The sequence below is a fragment of the Portunus trituberculatus genome, chromosome 25, assembly GCF_017591435.1.
Source record: "Portunus trituberculatus isolate SZX2019 chromosome 25, ASM1759143v1, whole genome shotgun sequence".
Taxonomy (NCBI): Eukaryota; Metazoa; Arthropoda; class Malacostraca; order Decapoda; family Portunidae; genus Portunus; species Portunus trituberculatus.
The window spans coordinates 9,750,135-9,767,755 of record NC_059279.1 but is presented as its reverse complement, the minus strand read 5'-3'; the positions used below and the strand labels follow the sequence as shown (position 1 = coordinate 9,767,755).

Sequence of the window (17,621 nt, the reverse complement as noted above, 5' to 3'; positions counted from 1 at the left end):
TTCCATCTCAGTATCCATGCAACTGCTATGGGAGGACGATGTATTGGGTATCTCACCCGTTGTTTCACACCTTGCAAGCCACAATCGAGCCTATTTTACCTGCTTTTTTTGCCTTACAATGTCTAAACAAACAGTGCAAGGGGAAATTACAAGTTGTGCCGACCATGCACGGATGGGGGACACTTGCCTTCGAGCAACTAATACCTAAAGTCATTGTAGGGGGGCCCAGGTGCCATATGAGGCTTACAGAATATTCTAAACATGCCTAAAACACATATACGATGTACATGGTGGTGTATGAAAACAAAATATCCAACCCAATTAAATGTACAAGGTCATAGAGAACGAAAATTATATCTCTGGGGTTTTTTGCCTTTTTCTCATTTTTCAATTTTTTATCATTCAAATCATATCTTCTCCACATTTCTCCACGAATTTTCAATTTTGAGCTCAATGAAGCTGCTACATTTCCATCTCAAAGAATTTGGAAAAATTTATTTTCTGTGCTGCAATGTAATTAAAGAAAAAAAAATCACAATGGCCATCAAAATAAAAAATAAAAAATTATGAGATGGAAAATTTTGTTATACCACATACTTCATATATGTACCGGCAAAATTGAAATCTGCCCTCCAGTGACAAAGTTTATAGAGAAAATGTTTTCAAATTTTTTTTTTTATTTTTCATGGAGTTATTTGTGGTTCGATACACTTTTAACTACTAAAGTAACATCGTATAAGAGTCATATATTGGTGAAAAAAAATTACCCAAGTATCTCTTTATTTGTGATTTTTGAAAACCCAAACGGACGGTCGCCTTAAGGCGATGTTACACTAGCACTTTTTCCGTTGTCATCGACAATTTCCGTCATTTTTAACTGTTTCATCAACTCTTTCTCATCATGAGTCAAACAGAATGCATAATTTTTCTCTAGCATTAATTTTTTGTCAAATTAAGATCTATGGCTTCTAATCAACACTTTCATCATAAAATTAATATTCTTGTTAAATGAAATGATGTTATAATCTCAAATTACTATATATATATATATATATATATATATATATATATATATATATATATATATATATATATATATATACAGTACCCTCCCGAGTTTAGCGCTATCCGAGTTTCGCGATCCTCGAGTTTGGCGCTTAGTCCTAAATTCTTACCATCCCGAGTTTGGCGCTGTATTGCCCCAAGTTTCGTGCTGCTTTGACAAGTATCGGTAGTGTTTACTTCCTGGCGGCGTCACGTATGCTGCCCCAAGACTCCTGCAGTTGGCTGACTGAGCTGACCACGTGTGCATGCGTCCTTAGCCCTCTTCCACCAGCATCTTGATAGTTCTTATATGCAAGCTAATTAATTGTGATGTCAGGAAATAAAGGAGGCACTGCAGCATGTGGCTCGAAGAAACCTACTTCGGCAAAAGGATGCAGGCCAGAGAGGCAGGATAAGAAGAAAAGACTGTTAAACATGAAGGAAAAAGGCGAAGTGTTGGATAAGCTTGATGCTGGAATGGGACCTGTTGCCGTTGGAAACTTGTTCAACATTAGTGAGTCTACTGTTAGAGGAATAAGAGCAAAACGTGAGGAAATAAAACGTTTCCTGAAAGACGCTCGAGGGAGCTCTGTGATTCAAGTTGCTCACATCACGCATCCTACAAGCAAGTTGATGGTAACAACAGAACACTATTTGAAGAAATATATTGTTGACAAAATGACCGAAATGTGTGCATATCTTTTGGTAAGGTAAGACAGAAGGCAAGAGAAATATATGCTGCAGTGGCACGTAAGTTAAACATTGACAATCCTCCACCTTTCTCTGCTAGTAATGGCTGGTTCTCAAGGTTAAAAAAAAGACACTCGTTCAAGAGGGCACGATGTCTGGGTGAAGCAGCAGACGCATCTACAGAAGAGGTGGAAAGTTTCATTGGTGTCTTGAAACAGATGACTGAGGACGGCGGTTACGATCTCCGTCAAATATTCAACGCCTATGAAACTGGGTTTCACTGGAAACAATAACCAAAATCAACCATAATCACCAAAGAAAGGAAGCCCAGAGGGCACAAGGAAAGTAAGCAATGCTTCAGTGTTCTTTTTACAGTCAATGCAACTGGAGACTGTAAAATGAAGCCACTTGTTCTGTACACCGCTGCCCGCCCTCACCCTTATCGTAACAAGGACATGAAAAATCTGAATGTGCACTGGACCTCCAACAAGAAAGGATACATGACAGCTGTCACCTGCTTGGATTGGTTCAATAACCACTTCATACCTGAAGGAAAGAAATACTGCGAGAACAACAATCTGGCTTTCAAGTTGATGCTGCTGTTGGACAACGCACCCGGGCATCCAACGTTTCTGAAAGGCCGTCATCCTAACTGCGAAGTCGTGTTCCTTCCCCCTAATACAACCTCTATTATACAGCCCTTGGATCAAGAAATTATTGCCAATGTCAAGCTAGAATTCTACAGGAGAACTTGGAAGAAGCTTGAGGAAGCACTGGACACTGGCGATGTAAGTAGAACGTGTGTACGTCTGTGTGTTTGTGTAAAAATAAACGATAATGATTATGGTATTATTATGAGAGAGAGAGAGAGAGAGAGAGAGAATCAATCACACATAGGCTAGTTAATATTGATGTTGCCCTTCACACACACACACACACACACACACACACACATGAAGAATCCCATTACAAACCTGTCAGATGGCATTATTGTTATTATCAATATTATTTATTTATTTATTTATTTATTTACTTATTTATTATTTTTTGCAGATCCTGCTGCAAGTGGAAAATGAGGTTGATGAGCCAGATGAGCAGACATGTTGCGCAGAAGCTCATCCACAAACAGAGGTATGCACTACAAAATTTAATGAGACTTGTATCACACACAGACGTACGTACACATACATTACTTGCTCTCGAAACATTATGTTTCCTAGTGCTGAATAACACTTTAACTAACATCAACGTACGATGCTATTTATTTTTTCTTCTTCTTCTTCTTCTTCTTCTTATTATTATTATTATTATTATTATTATTATTATTATTATTATTATTATTATTACTACTACTACTACTACTACTACTACTACTACTACTACTACTACTACTACTACTACTACTACTGATATCATTTCACAGAAACAGCCGCAAGTGGAAGGTGAGATTGGTGATGAGCCAGATGAACAGACAGGCGAACATCCACAAGCAGAAGTATGTACTACGGATGATTATTTTAAGTTACTCAGTCTGAGAGAGAGAGAGAGAGAGAGAGAGAGAGAGAGAGAGAGAGAGAGAGAGAGAGAGAGAGAGAGACTTGTATAACACACACAAACACACGTACGCACGCCTATACATATATCGCCCTTGAATCGCAGTTTCCTAGTGTTGACTAACACCCATTAATTAACATTAATAATGCTATTATTGATTATTGATATCATCATTTTACAGAAACAGGTGCTGCTGGAAGATGTGACTGATGAGCCAAACGACCAGACAGATGCTCATCCACATGCTGAGGTACGTACATAAATGATAATCTACGTCTGGCAACTCTACTCCTCATGTCTTATCTCCCCTTCTTTACACGCCAATGCCAAATAAACGATGCTTTTTGTAAAAACAACACTTTGTTGTTTTCTTTCATAGTTAGATCTACCTGTCACTTTATTTTTTTTATTTATTTCAGCTAGCAACGCCACTGACCACTGCACCACAGGTTGGAGCCCTGCATAACTCACGAGCAATGAATCAGACAGGTGAGGCAAGCTCCCATACAGTGTTGCCAGCACCAGGTAGACCCAAGGAAATTATGACAGCACAGAATTTCTTTCGTAATTTTGATATCAAGAAAGCTGTAGACTTAATGGTGGAATGCTGGAACTTTGTCAATGCTGCTACAGTGAAACACGGTTGGAGGAGAGTTTTCCCGTGGATCGAGGCAGAAACGAGTAGCGGTGCCCGTGAGCTCAGCACTACACAGGAGAGACAGAGTGTAGCGGCTGCTATGGGCTCACTGCTTCAGCTGGCCAAAACATTACCCATCAGTGGGTATGACATTGTCAGTGCTGCTGGCATAGAAAATCTTATTGGAGAGAGAGTCGCCGGACCTAGTGCGGAAGACATGCTTGAAGAGGAGAACGAGGAAGAAGAAAAGAAGAGGAAAAGGAAAATGAAGATGAGCCAACTGTTTACCAATTAACAGAAATATTTGCAATTACAGAAAAATTAAAGGAGGCCATTTGCAATTTTGATTCAAATTCTGACCGACGTGTGACATGCATCCACGCAGTTCAAAAGGGATTAAATGAATACAAACAGATGTACTAAGCACGAATGAAAAAACGACAACAGGCCTTGATCACAAGATACTTCAGTAACCGTGACAAGCGAGAAGACACACCACCTGCTGTTGTTGCTGAGAAGGATGATGATGGTGATGAGCTGCTGGTCGACGATAATGAAGCCCCCGTGGATTTGGGCAACGAATTTGAAGGCTTTGCGCTAGCGGACCATGCCCCAGAGTGAGATTATTTGCTGTTAGAGTTCTTATTATTTCTTTTCTCTTTTTGTTCTTTTCAATAAAGTGTGTATCCCAGTTTTTTTCGTCTTAACAAGAGCATTCTTCACTGAAACTGACTACACCCACCAATTTATCGTTATTTTGAAATAAGGGAGTAAAGTGGGGAGGAAAAAAAATCAGCTTCGTCCCGGGCCAGAATAAATAAGTGTTTTTACATTGTTTTCAATACCCCGAGTTTAGCGATCCTCGAGTTTGGCGCTATATCTTAAGAAGAAAGCAAGCGCTAAACTCGAGGGTACTAATATATATATATATATATATATATATATATATATATATATATATATATATGTGTGTGTGTGTGTGTGTGTGTGTGTGTGTATATATATATATATATATATATATATATATATATATATATATATATATATATATATATATATACAGTAAGGTCTCGGTTTACGTCAGAGTTACGTTCCTGAAACATGACATAAGTTGATTTTGTACGTAACTCAAGTTTCCGTACATTTCAAAGCATATTATCGAGTTTTCAACCAATCATTGTTTATGGTCATTCAGGTAAGTTAAAGGTTATATTGTTATATTATTTACAACTATGTAGGAATATGAAACACAAGCTTGTTTTTGTTGTTGATTAGGGCCGCGAACGCGAAGGACTGCAGGTTGCCGGGAGGGGTGGACGCCTGAGGCCGCCAGAAGGGTGGGCACGTTGAATGTTGTGACGCCCAGGGCGGACAGCTGGGAGGGTAGTGCAGTGCGGTGGGAGTAGAAGCGTGGGCAGCGGAGCAGGAAATGCAATAGGGATCAGCAGACAGGCACAGACGGTGCAAGTGAGCTGCGAGTGTCGTGTGGCCCAAGCAAAGGCTCCAGAGTTGTTATTGCTGTGATGGGTGCGCAAGCCCTCAAGGTCGTCAACCTCCCTCTTGTCATGGTAACGGGCTTCCCATTTTCTTCTTCACTCCCTCACACACAGCTGCTGCCTCCCTTCCCATGTCTTTTAATTATATCCTCTTTTTCTTGTAGCGTAATGGTTTTCCTTTTCTTAGCATCACTGCTGTCACTAAGGAGTTTTCTCTTTGGTGTCATTGAGCAAGATACTAATAATTTGAGTCAATAAACGCAGAAGTAGGATAACACTTGCCAGGGGTGACGGTGTGGTGGAACTGAGGCAGGGTGTTATTGTATTCAAGCGTGAGGCGGGCGGTGTGACAGGTAACCACTAGTGACGCCTGGCGGCCAACAATAACAATAAATCACGCGCTTTACGATTTATAAATTTTCAAAATTTTTAATCTTATAGTGAAGTGACGTAACTACGAGTTTAACGTAACTCGAGACCAACGCAACCCGGGACTTTACTGTATATATCTATATATATATATATATATATATATATATATATATATATATATATATATATATATATATATATATATATATATATATATATATATATATATATATATATATATATATATATATATATATATATATATATATATATATATATATATATATACACACACAGTCATCCCTCGGCTATCGCGACTTCCGCTATCGCATTTTATTGCTATCACGCACCCATGAAAAGCTGCTAAAATTTCATTATGGCGACCTCAGATGCCTGCTATCGCGCGCCCAGCCCTGCCGTCATGGGATATCTGAGCGCTCATTGGCCAAAACCGCCTTCCCGCCAAGATCAATTCGGCTATCACGTTTTCGGCTATAGCGCGGCTATTTCAGCCCCAATTAGGCGCGATATCCGAGAGTTAAGTGTTCACACAGGCAACCCCCGCTTAACAAAGGGGTTCCGTTCCTAAAAAAACCCTCCATTAAGCGAATTTTCGTTAAGAGAACCAATTATAACAATTTTAACCCCTGACTTGAGCTTTCATTGAAAATAGACATAGCGAGTACATCATAGTACAGTAAAAGATTTAATGAAAGTAAAAATTATGAAGTTAAACATCTAAGCAGTTTCATTTAAGAGTAAGTCATTATAATGTACACTAATGTATGTATGTTTACTCCCCAACTTTGGCTGATACTTTTACAGTTTTTAGAGAGCCAGCAATCAAGAGGGCCTTTTTTTTTTATCTTTCCTTTTTTTTGCCCTTGGCTGGCCCTCTTCCCAACGTAAAAAATATATAAATAAATAAGTAAAAATTAAGTAACTTTATAATGTTGATGATCTTAAATTTATCAAGGGAGGGAAAGTGGAGCAGGAAATACGCTAGCTGGCAACCTGTGGAATGTAAAGAAAGGGCGCATCATTGTACCACATACAAAACTTATGTACCACATTTCCACAAGGCTTTCCATTTTATCCATTGCTGAGTCACGAATTCAGGTGGTTCTTTTTAGCTTGCAAGGAAGTTACGATCTCACCATCCTTCTTACTAGAGTCTGCTGACTTGAAAATGGTAGACAGTAGATGGAGTCAAGCCATGGTGGGAAGCAATGCTATTAGTTTTCTCGCCTCTCGTGTCTGTGAATAATATCCAGCTTCACTGACGAGCTGCTGCTGACACTGTTATTGTTTTGAACTAAGGGAGTGAGTGGTGCACATTTTGTCCATGAGAGGTGCTGGTGTATTGAAAAGCCTGTCGGTTTGTGTGATACAGCGGGGCTTTCAAACTTAGAAAAAATTACTAGGATAAAATTTCGTTAAAGCGAATTTGGTGTTCATTAAATGAGCAGATGGTAGTAAAAAAAAACCTTCGTTGTAGCGAAATTTCGTCGAGTGAACCTTCGTTCAGCGGGGGCTGCATATATAGGCAACCCCCGTTTAACGAAGGTTCACACAACGAAATTTCGCTACAACGAAGGTTTCATTTTACTACCATCTGCTCGTTTAAAGAACACCAAACTCGCTTTAACGAAGTTTTATCCAGGTAATTTTTTTTCAAAATTTCAAAGCCTCACCATATCACGCAAGCTGACAGGCTTTTGAATACACCAGGAGCTGCCTGCCTCAAGAAAAATCCTGTGACACCTATAGAATAAAGATCAAGATCAAGATCAAGCCTCTCGTGGACAACGCGCAACACTCACTCCCCTGTCAAAACATAACAGCGTCAGCAGCAGCTTGTCTTCCCTAGCTCAACTTACAACCAAAACGCCCTGCAATTGGCCTAGTGTTCATAAGAAGACCAGGAAGTCTCTTACTCTCCAAGTGAAGCTAGATATTATTCACAGACACGAGAGAGGCAAGAAAACTATAGCAGTGCTGGCCAACATCTTGACTCCATATAATACTGTCTCTATTTTCAAGTCAGCAGACTCTATTAAGAAGGCTGGTGAGACCGTATCTTCCTTGCAAGATAAAAGAACCACCTGAACTAGTGACTCTACAATGGATAAAATGGAAAGCCTTGTGGAAATGTGGTACATAAGTTTTGTATGCAGTACAATGATGCGCACTTTGTTTACATTCCACAGGTTGCCGGTTAGTGTCTTTCCCGTTTCACTCTTCCTCCCTTCATAAAGTTAAGATCATCAATATTATAAAGTTACGTCAATAAATACTTTAGTGTACATTATAATGACTTAAATTAAACTACCTAAATGTTTAACTTCATAATTTTTACTTTCATTAAACATTTTACTGTACTATGATGCACTCTCGCTTTGCTTACTCTCAATGGAAGTTCAAATCAGGGGTTAAACTTGTTATAATCGGTTCGCTTAACGAAGTTTCACTTAACGAAGTGTTTTTTAGGAACGTAACCCCTTCGTTAAACGGGGTTTGCCTGTATATATATATATATATATATATATATATATATATATATATATATATATATATATATATATATATACAGTAAGGTCTCGGTTTACGTCAGAGTTATGTTCCTGAAACGTGACGTAAGTCGATTTTGTACGTAACTCGAGTTTCCGTACATTTCAAAGCATATTGTCGAGTTTTCAACCAATCATTGTTTATGGTCATTCAGGTTAGTTAAAGGTTATATTGTTATATTATTTACAACTATATAGGAATATGAAACACAAGTTTGTTTTTGTTGTTGATTAGGGCCACGAACGCGAAGGACTGCAGGTTGCCGAGAGGGGTGGCCCTGAGGCCGCCAGGAGGGTGGGCAGGTCGAATGTTGTGACGCCCAGGGCAGACAGCTGGGAGCGTAGTGCAGTGCGGTGGGAGTAGAAGCGTGGGCAATGGGGCAGGAAATGCAATAGGAAAAGGCAATAGAGATCAGCAGACAGGTGCAGACGGTGCAAGTGAGCTGCGAGTGTCGTGCGGCCCAGGTGAAGGCTCCGGAGTTGTTATTGTTGTGATGGGTGCGCGAACCCTCAAGGTCGTCAACCTCCCTGTTGTCATGGTAACGAGCTTCTCATTTCCTTCTTCACTCCCTCACACACAGCTGCTGCCTCCCTTCTAATGTGTTTAATTACGTCCTCTTTTTCTTGTAGCGTAATGGTTTTCCTTTTCTTAGCATCACTGCTGTCACTAAGGAGTTTTCTCTTTGGTGCCATTGAGCAAGATACTAAGAACTTGAGTCAGTAAATGCAGAAGTAGGATAACACTCTTGCCAGGGGCAACGGTGTGGTGGAACTGAGGCAGGGAGTTATTGTATTCAAGCGTGAGGCGGGCGGTGAGACGGGTAACCACCAACAATAACAATAAATCCCGCACTTTACGATTTATAAATTTTCAATTTTTTTAATCTTAAATTGCCTTATAGTGGACTGACGTAACTACGAGTTTGACGTAACTCGAGACCGACGTAACCCGGGACTTTACTGTATACATTTATTTATTTATTTTTTTTTTTTCTGGCCTAGCAGTGAAAAGTATTTCAGCTGCTTGTTTACATTTCTCTGGGGCTGAGACACTCCAAGGCAGAACTTTCAAGTAGAAACTGGCCAAGATAAGCTGCTCTGTTGTTTATGAGTGGACAAAACTGTTAGAAGAGTTTCTCATAGAGAGCAAAAGAGGCCAAAAATAGCAACAAAAAAATAACGACTTGCTGGGGGGTGAAGGGGCTGCCATGTTTATTTACAGTTGACAAATGTGACAAAGGCAGTAGCGAGCTTCTGTGTGACGATGAGCGTTGAAAAAAATTTAATTGTCTTAAGAAAGTTGAATGGAAAGTGCTTGTGTGATGCCGCCTTTACTGTTGTGTGTACATCCCACTATCCCTTGTATTGCTTATGTATTTAACCCTTAACTTCCGGCGGTCGTATATAAACGTTTGCGTCAGAACGTCCGAAGTGACGGGATTCGTCCCAGTAATCAAGATTTTTCCCGGCGTAATTTTAAGTCTCTCGCGCGCTCTCTTGAGGCGGATGGTGAGTAGAAGTATCTGGCATCTTTTACCACACAAGTGTTTCCACAAGAGCTCCTAATTTTAGAGGTAACTGAACTGTTTTCCCGTTTTATGGGCGACACTTGGCAACTCCGGTGACGCGCTGGGTAGAAAGGTCAGTGATAACAGCGAAGGATCGGGTCAGATTGTAAATCACCATGGAGCAAGGCAGAACCCTTTTACTTAGCAGTGGTTCTGAGCTAGAAGAAAGTGACAGTGAATATATAGAAGAAGAAACTGGGGAAAGTGAAGAGACTAGTAGTGAGGACACGGATGTAGAGCATCATTCACCTGCTTTCTCAGGAGAACAGACAGAGAGACAGAGACTCTTACACAGTATAAGTGACAGTGAAGGCAATAATGATGAAGAACAGACTCCAGATAATGTGTCAAGGACACAGAGTGTTTCTAGGAGACGCAGGCATGCGCGTGCTCCTCGCGTTCTGGGGAGACGATCAAGGGGGCGTGGCAGAGGTGGCGCGAGACCCCGACCTGTCTTTCAATGGAGGGAATTCAATGATGATTTTTCCCAGTTATGCCTGATTTATCTGTGTCTCCTGGCATAACAGCTGAATTCCCTCCTGTGCAACACAATTGTGACTATTTCATGGCGTTTCTCAGTGATGCTTTCTTGGACCATATAGTGAGTGAGAGCAACACTTTTCATGATGAAGAAACAGCAGATGATGATGATGTGCCCCATAGCTCTCACGAGAAAGAGTGGAAAAACATCACAAGAAATGAACTCCTGACGTTCATAGCCGTCACGCTTCTTATGAGTCATTCGAGAAAAGCTTTGAGGTAACTCATCTGAGTCACACACGCGGGCCTACACACATCAACACTTGTCAGAGAGAGAGAGAGAGAGAGAGAGAGAGAGAGAGAGAGAGAGAGAGAGAGAGAGACACACACAGAGACACACACACACACACACACACACACACACACACACACACACACACACACACACACACGTGTCTCAGAAATCAGTGATATACACACACACACACACACACACACACACACACACACACACACACACACACACACACACACGTGTCTCAGAAATCAGTGATAATATGTCCTTCCTTCCTCCTCTCTCTCTCTCTCTCTCTCTCTCTCTCTCTCTCTCTCTCTCTCTCTCTCACACACACACACAGAGAGAGAGAGAGAGAGAGAGAGAGAGAGAGAGAGAGAGAGAGAGAGAGCGTCGCGTCTCCGGGCTGTTTCCTCTTGACTGGTCACACCGTGCCCGGAGGAGGAAACTTTGATAAGGCAATAACTAAACTCTCAGACGTCATATCGAGCTGGAAAGTACATCATTGTATTCAGAATAACACAGAGAAAATAATTATCAGTATTCAAACTGTGTTCTGACAATTTTAGGTGTACCATTTTTCCCGTCATTAGACAGGAAAAAATATTTTAATCCCCGGAAGTTAAGGGTTAAGGACAGCTGGGAGCACAGTGCAGTGCGATGGGAGTAGAAGCGTGGGCAGCGGAGCAGGAAATGCAATAGGAAAGGGCAATAGGGATCAGCAGTCAGGTGCAGATGGTGCAAGTGAGCTGCGAGTGTCGTGTGGCCCAGGTGAAGGCTCCGGAGTTATTGTTGTGATGGGTGTGCGAGCCCTCAAGGTCATCAACCTCCCCATTGTCATGGTAATGGGCTTCCCATTTTCTTCTTCCCTCCCTCACACACAGCTGCTGCCTCTCTTCTCATGTCTTTTTATTATGTCCTCTTTTTCTTGTAGCGTAACGGTTTTCCTTTTCTTAGCATCACTGCTGTCACTAAGGAGTTTTCTCTTTTGGTGCCATTGAGCAAGATGCTAAGAACTTGAGTCAGTAAACGGAGAAGTAGGATAACACTCTTGCCAGGGGCAACGATGTGGTGGAAGTGAGGCAGGGTGTTATTGTATTCAAGCGTGAGGCGGGCGGTGTGGCGGGTAACCACCAACAATAACAATAAATCCCGCGCTTTACGATTTATAAATTTTCAATTTTTTTAATCTTAAATTGCCTTATAGTGGACTGACGTAACTACGAGTTTGACGTAACTCGAGACCGACGTAACCCGGGACTTTACTATATATATATATATATATATATATATATATATATATATATATATATATATATATATATATATATATACAGTAAAAGTCCTGAAATCCGGAAGTCATGGGGTTTCAGGCATTCCGGATTCAAGGATTTTCCGGATTGTAAGATAGTAAGGCTGATTAAAATCTTGAGGGTACTATGTAAACCCCACTAAACTAACCCCAACTTGCTATATCTCTTTGTAGTACTGTCATAACATTTTACAAGGATTGCTACTACCACCAGTCCACTGAGTACTTCCTCACCACACCACACAAGATTTACGTAGGTTTTTTTTTTTTTCTTGAAGATTTGCCAGGGAGTGGCATGGGCCTTTCCAGCCATTATGATGGCCCATATGTGATGATTGCTCTTTTCCTACTTGTCAACTTGTATTTGTGTAGATGATTTCACTATTTTACGTAGGCTATTCCACCATCCACATTTACTGAGAAGTTTGAGTGATTGTACTGTACTGTACCCCACATAATATGTATACAGTCCACAATACTTATGTCACACTTTATAAAATAATTTTAAGTATAATACAAAACACATTTCATAACATAAAACATTTACTGATGTCTGATAAAGGGAAACAAAAAGAAAGGAAGGCCTCCAACATCATAAGCCAGACAATCACGTCACCGGCGTCGAGCATACATCAGCTGGACCACCCACGTAGATAACAGGACTTCACAACACACACACACACACACACGAACGCACGCACGCACATCACCTACAGAAACATAAAACACCACTTATAATACCTCCAAATATTATTTTCTTATGAGTTTGTGTTAAACTCAATGTCAGTGATGACATCTTTGGTTTCGGCTACTATTATATATTTATTACTATTATTTCTTACTTTTTACATATTTAACTCAGCCTTTTTAATTTTCCTGATTATAAGGATTTCCGGATTATAAGGTTCCGGATCTAAGGACTTTTACTATATATATATATATATATATATATATATATATATATATATATATATATATATATATATATATATAAAGTGGAGACACAATACTCAAACGTCTAAATACTCAAACTTTTCAATACTTGAACGCAAAACTTTGATTTAATACTAGAAAAAAAAAAACCTGATAGTCGAACGTCCACACCCGTGATTGTAAACAAAAGGCTTCCTGGAGTACCCCTTCCCCTTCCGCCAGTTGTGACTTGTGATGCCACGGTCATCAGAATAACATTCTCCTGCGTTCTATCTGTAGTTTTTCATTTATAAACTTACATTGACACCAAAAGCTTACTAGTTGTGAAAATATCTGGTAATCAAACAGCCGCACATTTGGTCGTACACAAAGCTTTGTCATCTCCCTTCTCGCAGTCGCCACTGTACTGTTTTGATGCCGTATTATTAGTAATATCAGTATTACTGTAATAGCAGGATACCGGTATTACTGTAATACTGGTATACAGTAATACTCCACTTAACGAATGTTTGTCTAATGAATTTTCCAATTAACATACTGTATAAAGTTAGACCAAAAAGTCCACATAACGTACAACCACATCCGTTTTAGTGAATTTTCTGGGTTTGAATTTGCTGGGTGAGGGACCGAACGCGGCAGCTTCGCTGTGATTGGCTGGCTCCCCTCCCCGCCTCTGTCTCTAGAGCTCCTGGAGCTGGATCCAAGATTCTTTAACAACGTCAGAGCAACCTCCTGCCGCGAAATGGCATCCATGAACACTTGGAAGGACGGTGACTAGGTTGCTATCATGTTGCTCTGAGGTTGCTGGGAACACCACCTCTCGAGGTGGTGTTACTGTCTTAAATATACTTTTATGTTCACAAAACATTTCTATTAGCTTTTTACAAACCTTGCCCTCAAGAAAGGATTGTTTTGTAATGCATAAAGTGAAATCTTACATGGAATACCAAAAAATAAAGCAGAGATGAGATCGCCCACAGATGAGACGGAGACTCGCGGCGACTTGGCCGCTTTTTCTTCTTCTTGTGACCCTTTTAGCTTGTGTGTTGCTTTCACCACGATATTGAATTTCTGTTTCCACTCCTCTATTGCCTGCTATAATGGATATCATAATTTAGTATTCCTATACAGGTAACCCCCGCTTAATGAAGGGGTTACGTTTAAAAAAAACCCATTTGTTAAGCGAATTTTCGTTGAGCGAACCAATTACAAGTTTAATCCCTGACTTGAGCTTCCATTGAGAGTAAACAAAGTGAGAGTGCATCATAGTACAGTAAAAGGTTTAATGAAAGTAAAAATTATGAAGTTAAACATTTAAGCAGTTTAATTTAAGAATAAGTCATTATTATGTACACTAATGTATGTATGTAAGTAACTTTATAATGTTGATGATCTTAAATTTATGAAGGGAGGGAGAGTGGAGCGGGAAATATGCTAGCTGGCAACCTGTCGAATGTAAACAAAGGGCACATCATTGTATCACATACAAAACTTATGTACCACATTTCCACAAGGCTTTCCATCTTATTCATTACAGAGTCACGAGTTCAGGTGGTTCTTTTAGCTTGCAAGGAAGATATGATCTTACCAGCCTTCTTAATGGAGTCTGCTGACTTGAAAATGGTAGACAGTAGATGGAGTCAAGCCATGGTGGGAAGTAATGCTATTAGTTTTCTGGACTCTCTCGTGTCTATGAATAATATCTAGCTTCACTTAGAGAGTAAGAGACTTCCTGGTCTTCTTAGGAATGCTAGGCGACATTGCAGGGCATTTTGGTGGCATGTAGAGCGAGTGAAGACGAGCTGCTGCTGATGCTGTCATTATTTTGAACTAGGGGGAGTGAGTGGTGCAAGTCTTGTACATGTGAAGTGCTGGTGTATTCAAAAGCCTGTCGGCTTGCGTGATACGGCGGGGCTTTAAAACTTGGAAAAAAAATTACCTGGATAAAATTTTGTTAAAGCGAGTTTGATGTTTGTTAAACGAGCAGATGGTATTAAAAGGAAACCTTCGTTGTAGCGAAATTTCGTTGTGTGAACCTTTGTTAAGCAGGGGTTGCCTGTACGCTCATGCCATGAAGATAACCTCGACTCCATGGCACTGAGTGATAGTGAATTATTAATGAAATACCACAGTATTTCTTCAGTAATTCACTAATGAAATACCGGGGTATTTCATTAGTAATTCACTATCACTCAGTGCCACGGAGTCGAGGTTATCCTCATGGCATGAGCGTATATGAATACTAAGATATGATATCCATTATAGCAGGCAATAGAGGAGTGGAAATATAAATCTAATATCGTGGTGAAAGCAACACGCAAGCTAAAAGGGTCACAAGAAGAAGAAGCGGCTGAGTTGCCTCAAGTCTCCGCCTTATCTGTGGACAATCTCATCTCTGCTTTATTATTTGGTATTCCATGTAAGTTTTCACTTTATGCATTACAAAACAATCTTTTCTTAGGGGCAAGGTTTGTAAAAAGCTAATAGAAATGTTGTTTTGTGAACATAAATGCATATATAAGACAGTAACACCACCTCGAAAGGTGGTGTTCCCAGCAACCTGAGCGCAACCTCTTTACCGTCCCTCCAAGCGTTCATGGATGCCATTCTGCGGCAGGAGGTTGCTCTGACATTAAAGTTTCTTGGATCCAGCTCCTGGCAGCCAATGAGCACTTTTAGGTGGACTACCAACCTCCACCCGCCAACAGCAACAAATCTTTGTGGATGTTATTTTACGAAAGTTGGTATGTGAGTAGAAGGTTGGTATAGAGGTTGTCTCTACCAACATAGACAACAACCAGCTTCTTGGATCTGGCCCCTGGTACTGGTATTGGCTGCCTCTGTCTCACTCTCTCCCGCTCCGCAGTATGAAGAGGTTGACCTGTATTTCTGCTCTGCTTAACAACGTGTTTTCGACACTTAACACATTACCCGCATTAGTGCAATACACTAGACTCTGCCTCACCGCGGCGAACTTTGATCCATTCTTGCACAAATTACAGTGGAGCTATTAGTTAGAGAATTTGTACGTATCTCCTCTACCTTCCAATGACTCATATGACATCATAAAAGTAGTGATACATTGGTGGCCCAATACACTACGAAATGTATATATAATTTTTTTTTTTAACCCAAGTGGTATGTTGGGGACCAGCCTAGAATGCATCCCCATATTTCCATTATTTCCTATGGGAAAATTACATTCGCTTAACGAATTTTCACTTCACGAACAGCTTTGACACCCCTATCCTGTTCGTTAAGCAGAGTATTGCTGTACTGGGTGGTGGTGCGCATCACTAGTTCTACCGCAGTCTTGAGATAAACAGCAATATTCTGCATTCTGTCAGTAGTTTTTCATTTACAAAGTTACAATGACACCAGAGAGGCTTAGTAGTGATGAAAATCAGGAATCTGGTGACAGTACAAGTGCTAGTGAGCCACTGCACTCTATTAGTGGATTCACAGGAATCACACCAGGAGAAAAGATACAAAAGATGTTTTCATGGATGGTGACTCATCCTTCGGCGACCTCCTTCCTCCTCCTCCCCACCCTTCTCCCCTTCTCTTCTAAGTTATCCATCATCAGCCTTCACTTGTGGTATGTACAAAACAAAATTGTGAAAAAAAATAAATAAATAACACAGAAATATTTATAAATCTGAGGATTTGCTAACTTTGGAACGAATTACCTGATTTATAGGCATTATTAGTCGAACTTTTTAATACTCGAACAGCCATTTGGAACGAATTAAGTTCGAATATTGAGTCTCCACTGTATGTAAATATATATATATATATATATATATATATATATATATATATATATATATATATATATATATACAGTAAAACCTCAGCTCACGACCATAATTCGTTCCTAAATCCTGTTCATCACCCAATTTGTTCGTCCCCTGAATCAATTTTTCCCATAAGAATGTATTGAAATACCATTAATCCGTTCCAGACCAAAAAAAAATCATACTTTTGTCCATAAAACCCATTCAAAATAGACCTTTAATGTATGCATGACATGAACGAAATAATTATAGAAAGCCTAAATTGTTTTACTTACCTTAATGCTATCAAAATGATAATAAAATTAATAAAAAAGAAAAGGTTATTTACTTGAGAGACTGGACACTGATGGCATGATGGAATGGAGGAGAGGAGGATGGGGAGGAAGACAGACAAGATCCGAGAAGACAGTCATGAGAGAAGACTTTGGATGTACGCAACGTGCCAGAGCTACACAACAGCTGTGTAGCGTCACAAGTCAGTGCCGCTATGTGGGGCCCCGTTATAGTGAACATCGGCGTGGGAAACATGGAAAGATTGCCAGTCTTCATCTCTGTCTTTGGAAGATTTGGGTCAATATATTGACAAATTTTTTGGTCGTCTCCCGAATTGTTTGTCCCTAGAGACGTTGGTCAAGCGTGGTTTTACTGTGTGTGTGTATATATATATATATATATATATATATATATATATATATATATATATATATATATATATATATATATATATATATATATATATATATATATATATATATATATATATATATATATATATATTAGTGACACTTAAATTCAATTTTCGATTTTCTACTGGGACGGCGGCCAAATTGTGAGGTTCCGACCAGAAGCAACGTGTGTAAAATATTTTTTAAA

General features: G+C 39.8%; 2 protein-coding genes across 9 annotated transcripts in view; one reads left to right on the top strand and one right to left on the bottom strand.

Moving 5' to 3' along the window:
• Positions 1 to 17,621, bottom strand: part of LOC123508985 (protein C12orf4 homolog) — a 219,796-nt gene that overhangs the window by 17,463 nt on the left and 184,712 nt on the right. The gene's annotated exons all lie outside the window — the stretch shown is intronic.
• On the top strand, positions 2,011 to 4,494 carry LOC123508986. Of its 2 annotated transcripts, XM_045263090.1 has the most exons (4): positions 2,011 to 2,865; positions 3,158 to 3,229; positions 3,470 to 3,538; positions 3,708 to 4,494. In XM_045263090.1, the coding sequence occupies exons 1-4, from the start codon at positions 2,716 to 2,718 to the stop codon at positions 4,218 to 4,220; spliced, it is 804 nt and encodes a 267-aa protein (XP_045119025.1). In that variant the 5' UTR covers positions 2,011 to 2,715; the 3' UTR covers positions 4,221 to 4,494. The 2 variants fall into 2 exon arrangements, with proteins under 2 accessions (XP_045119025.1, XP_045119026.1); XM_045263091.1 differs by lacking the exons at positions 2,011 to 2,865; positions 3,158 to 3,229 and having other exon boundaries at positions 3,293 to 3,538.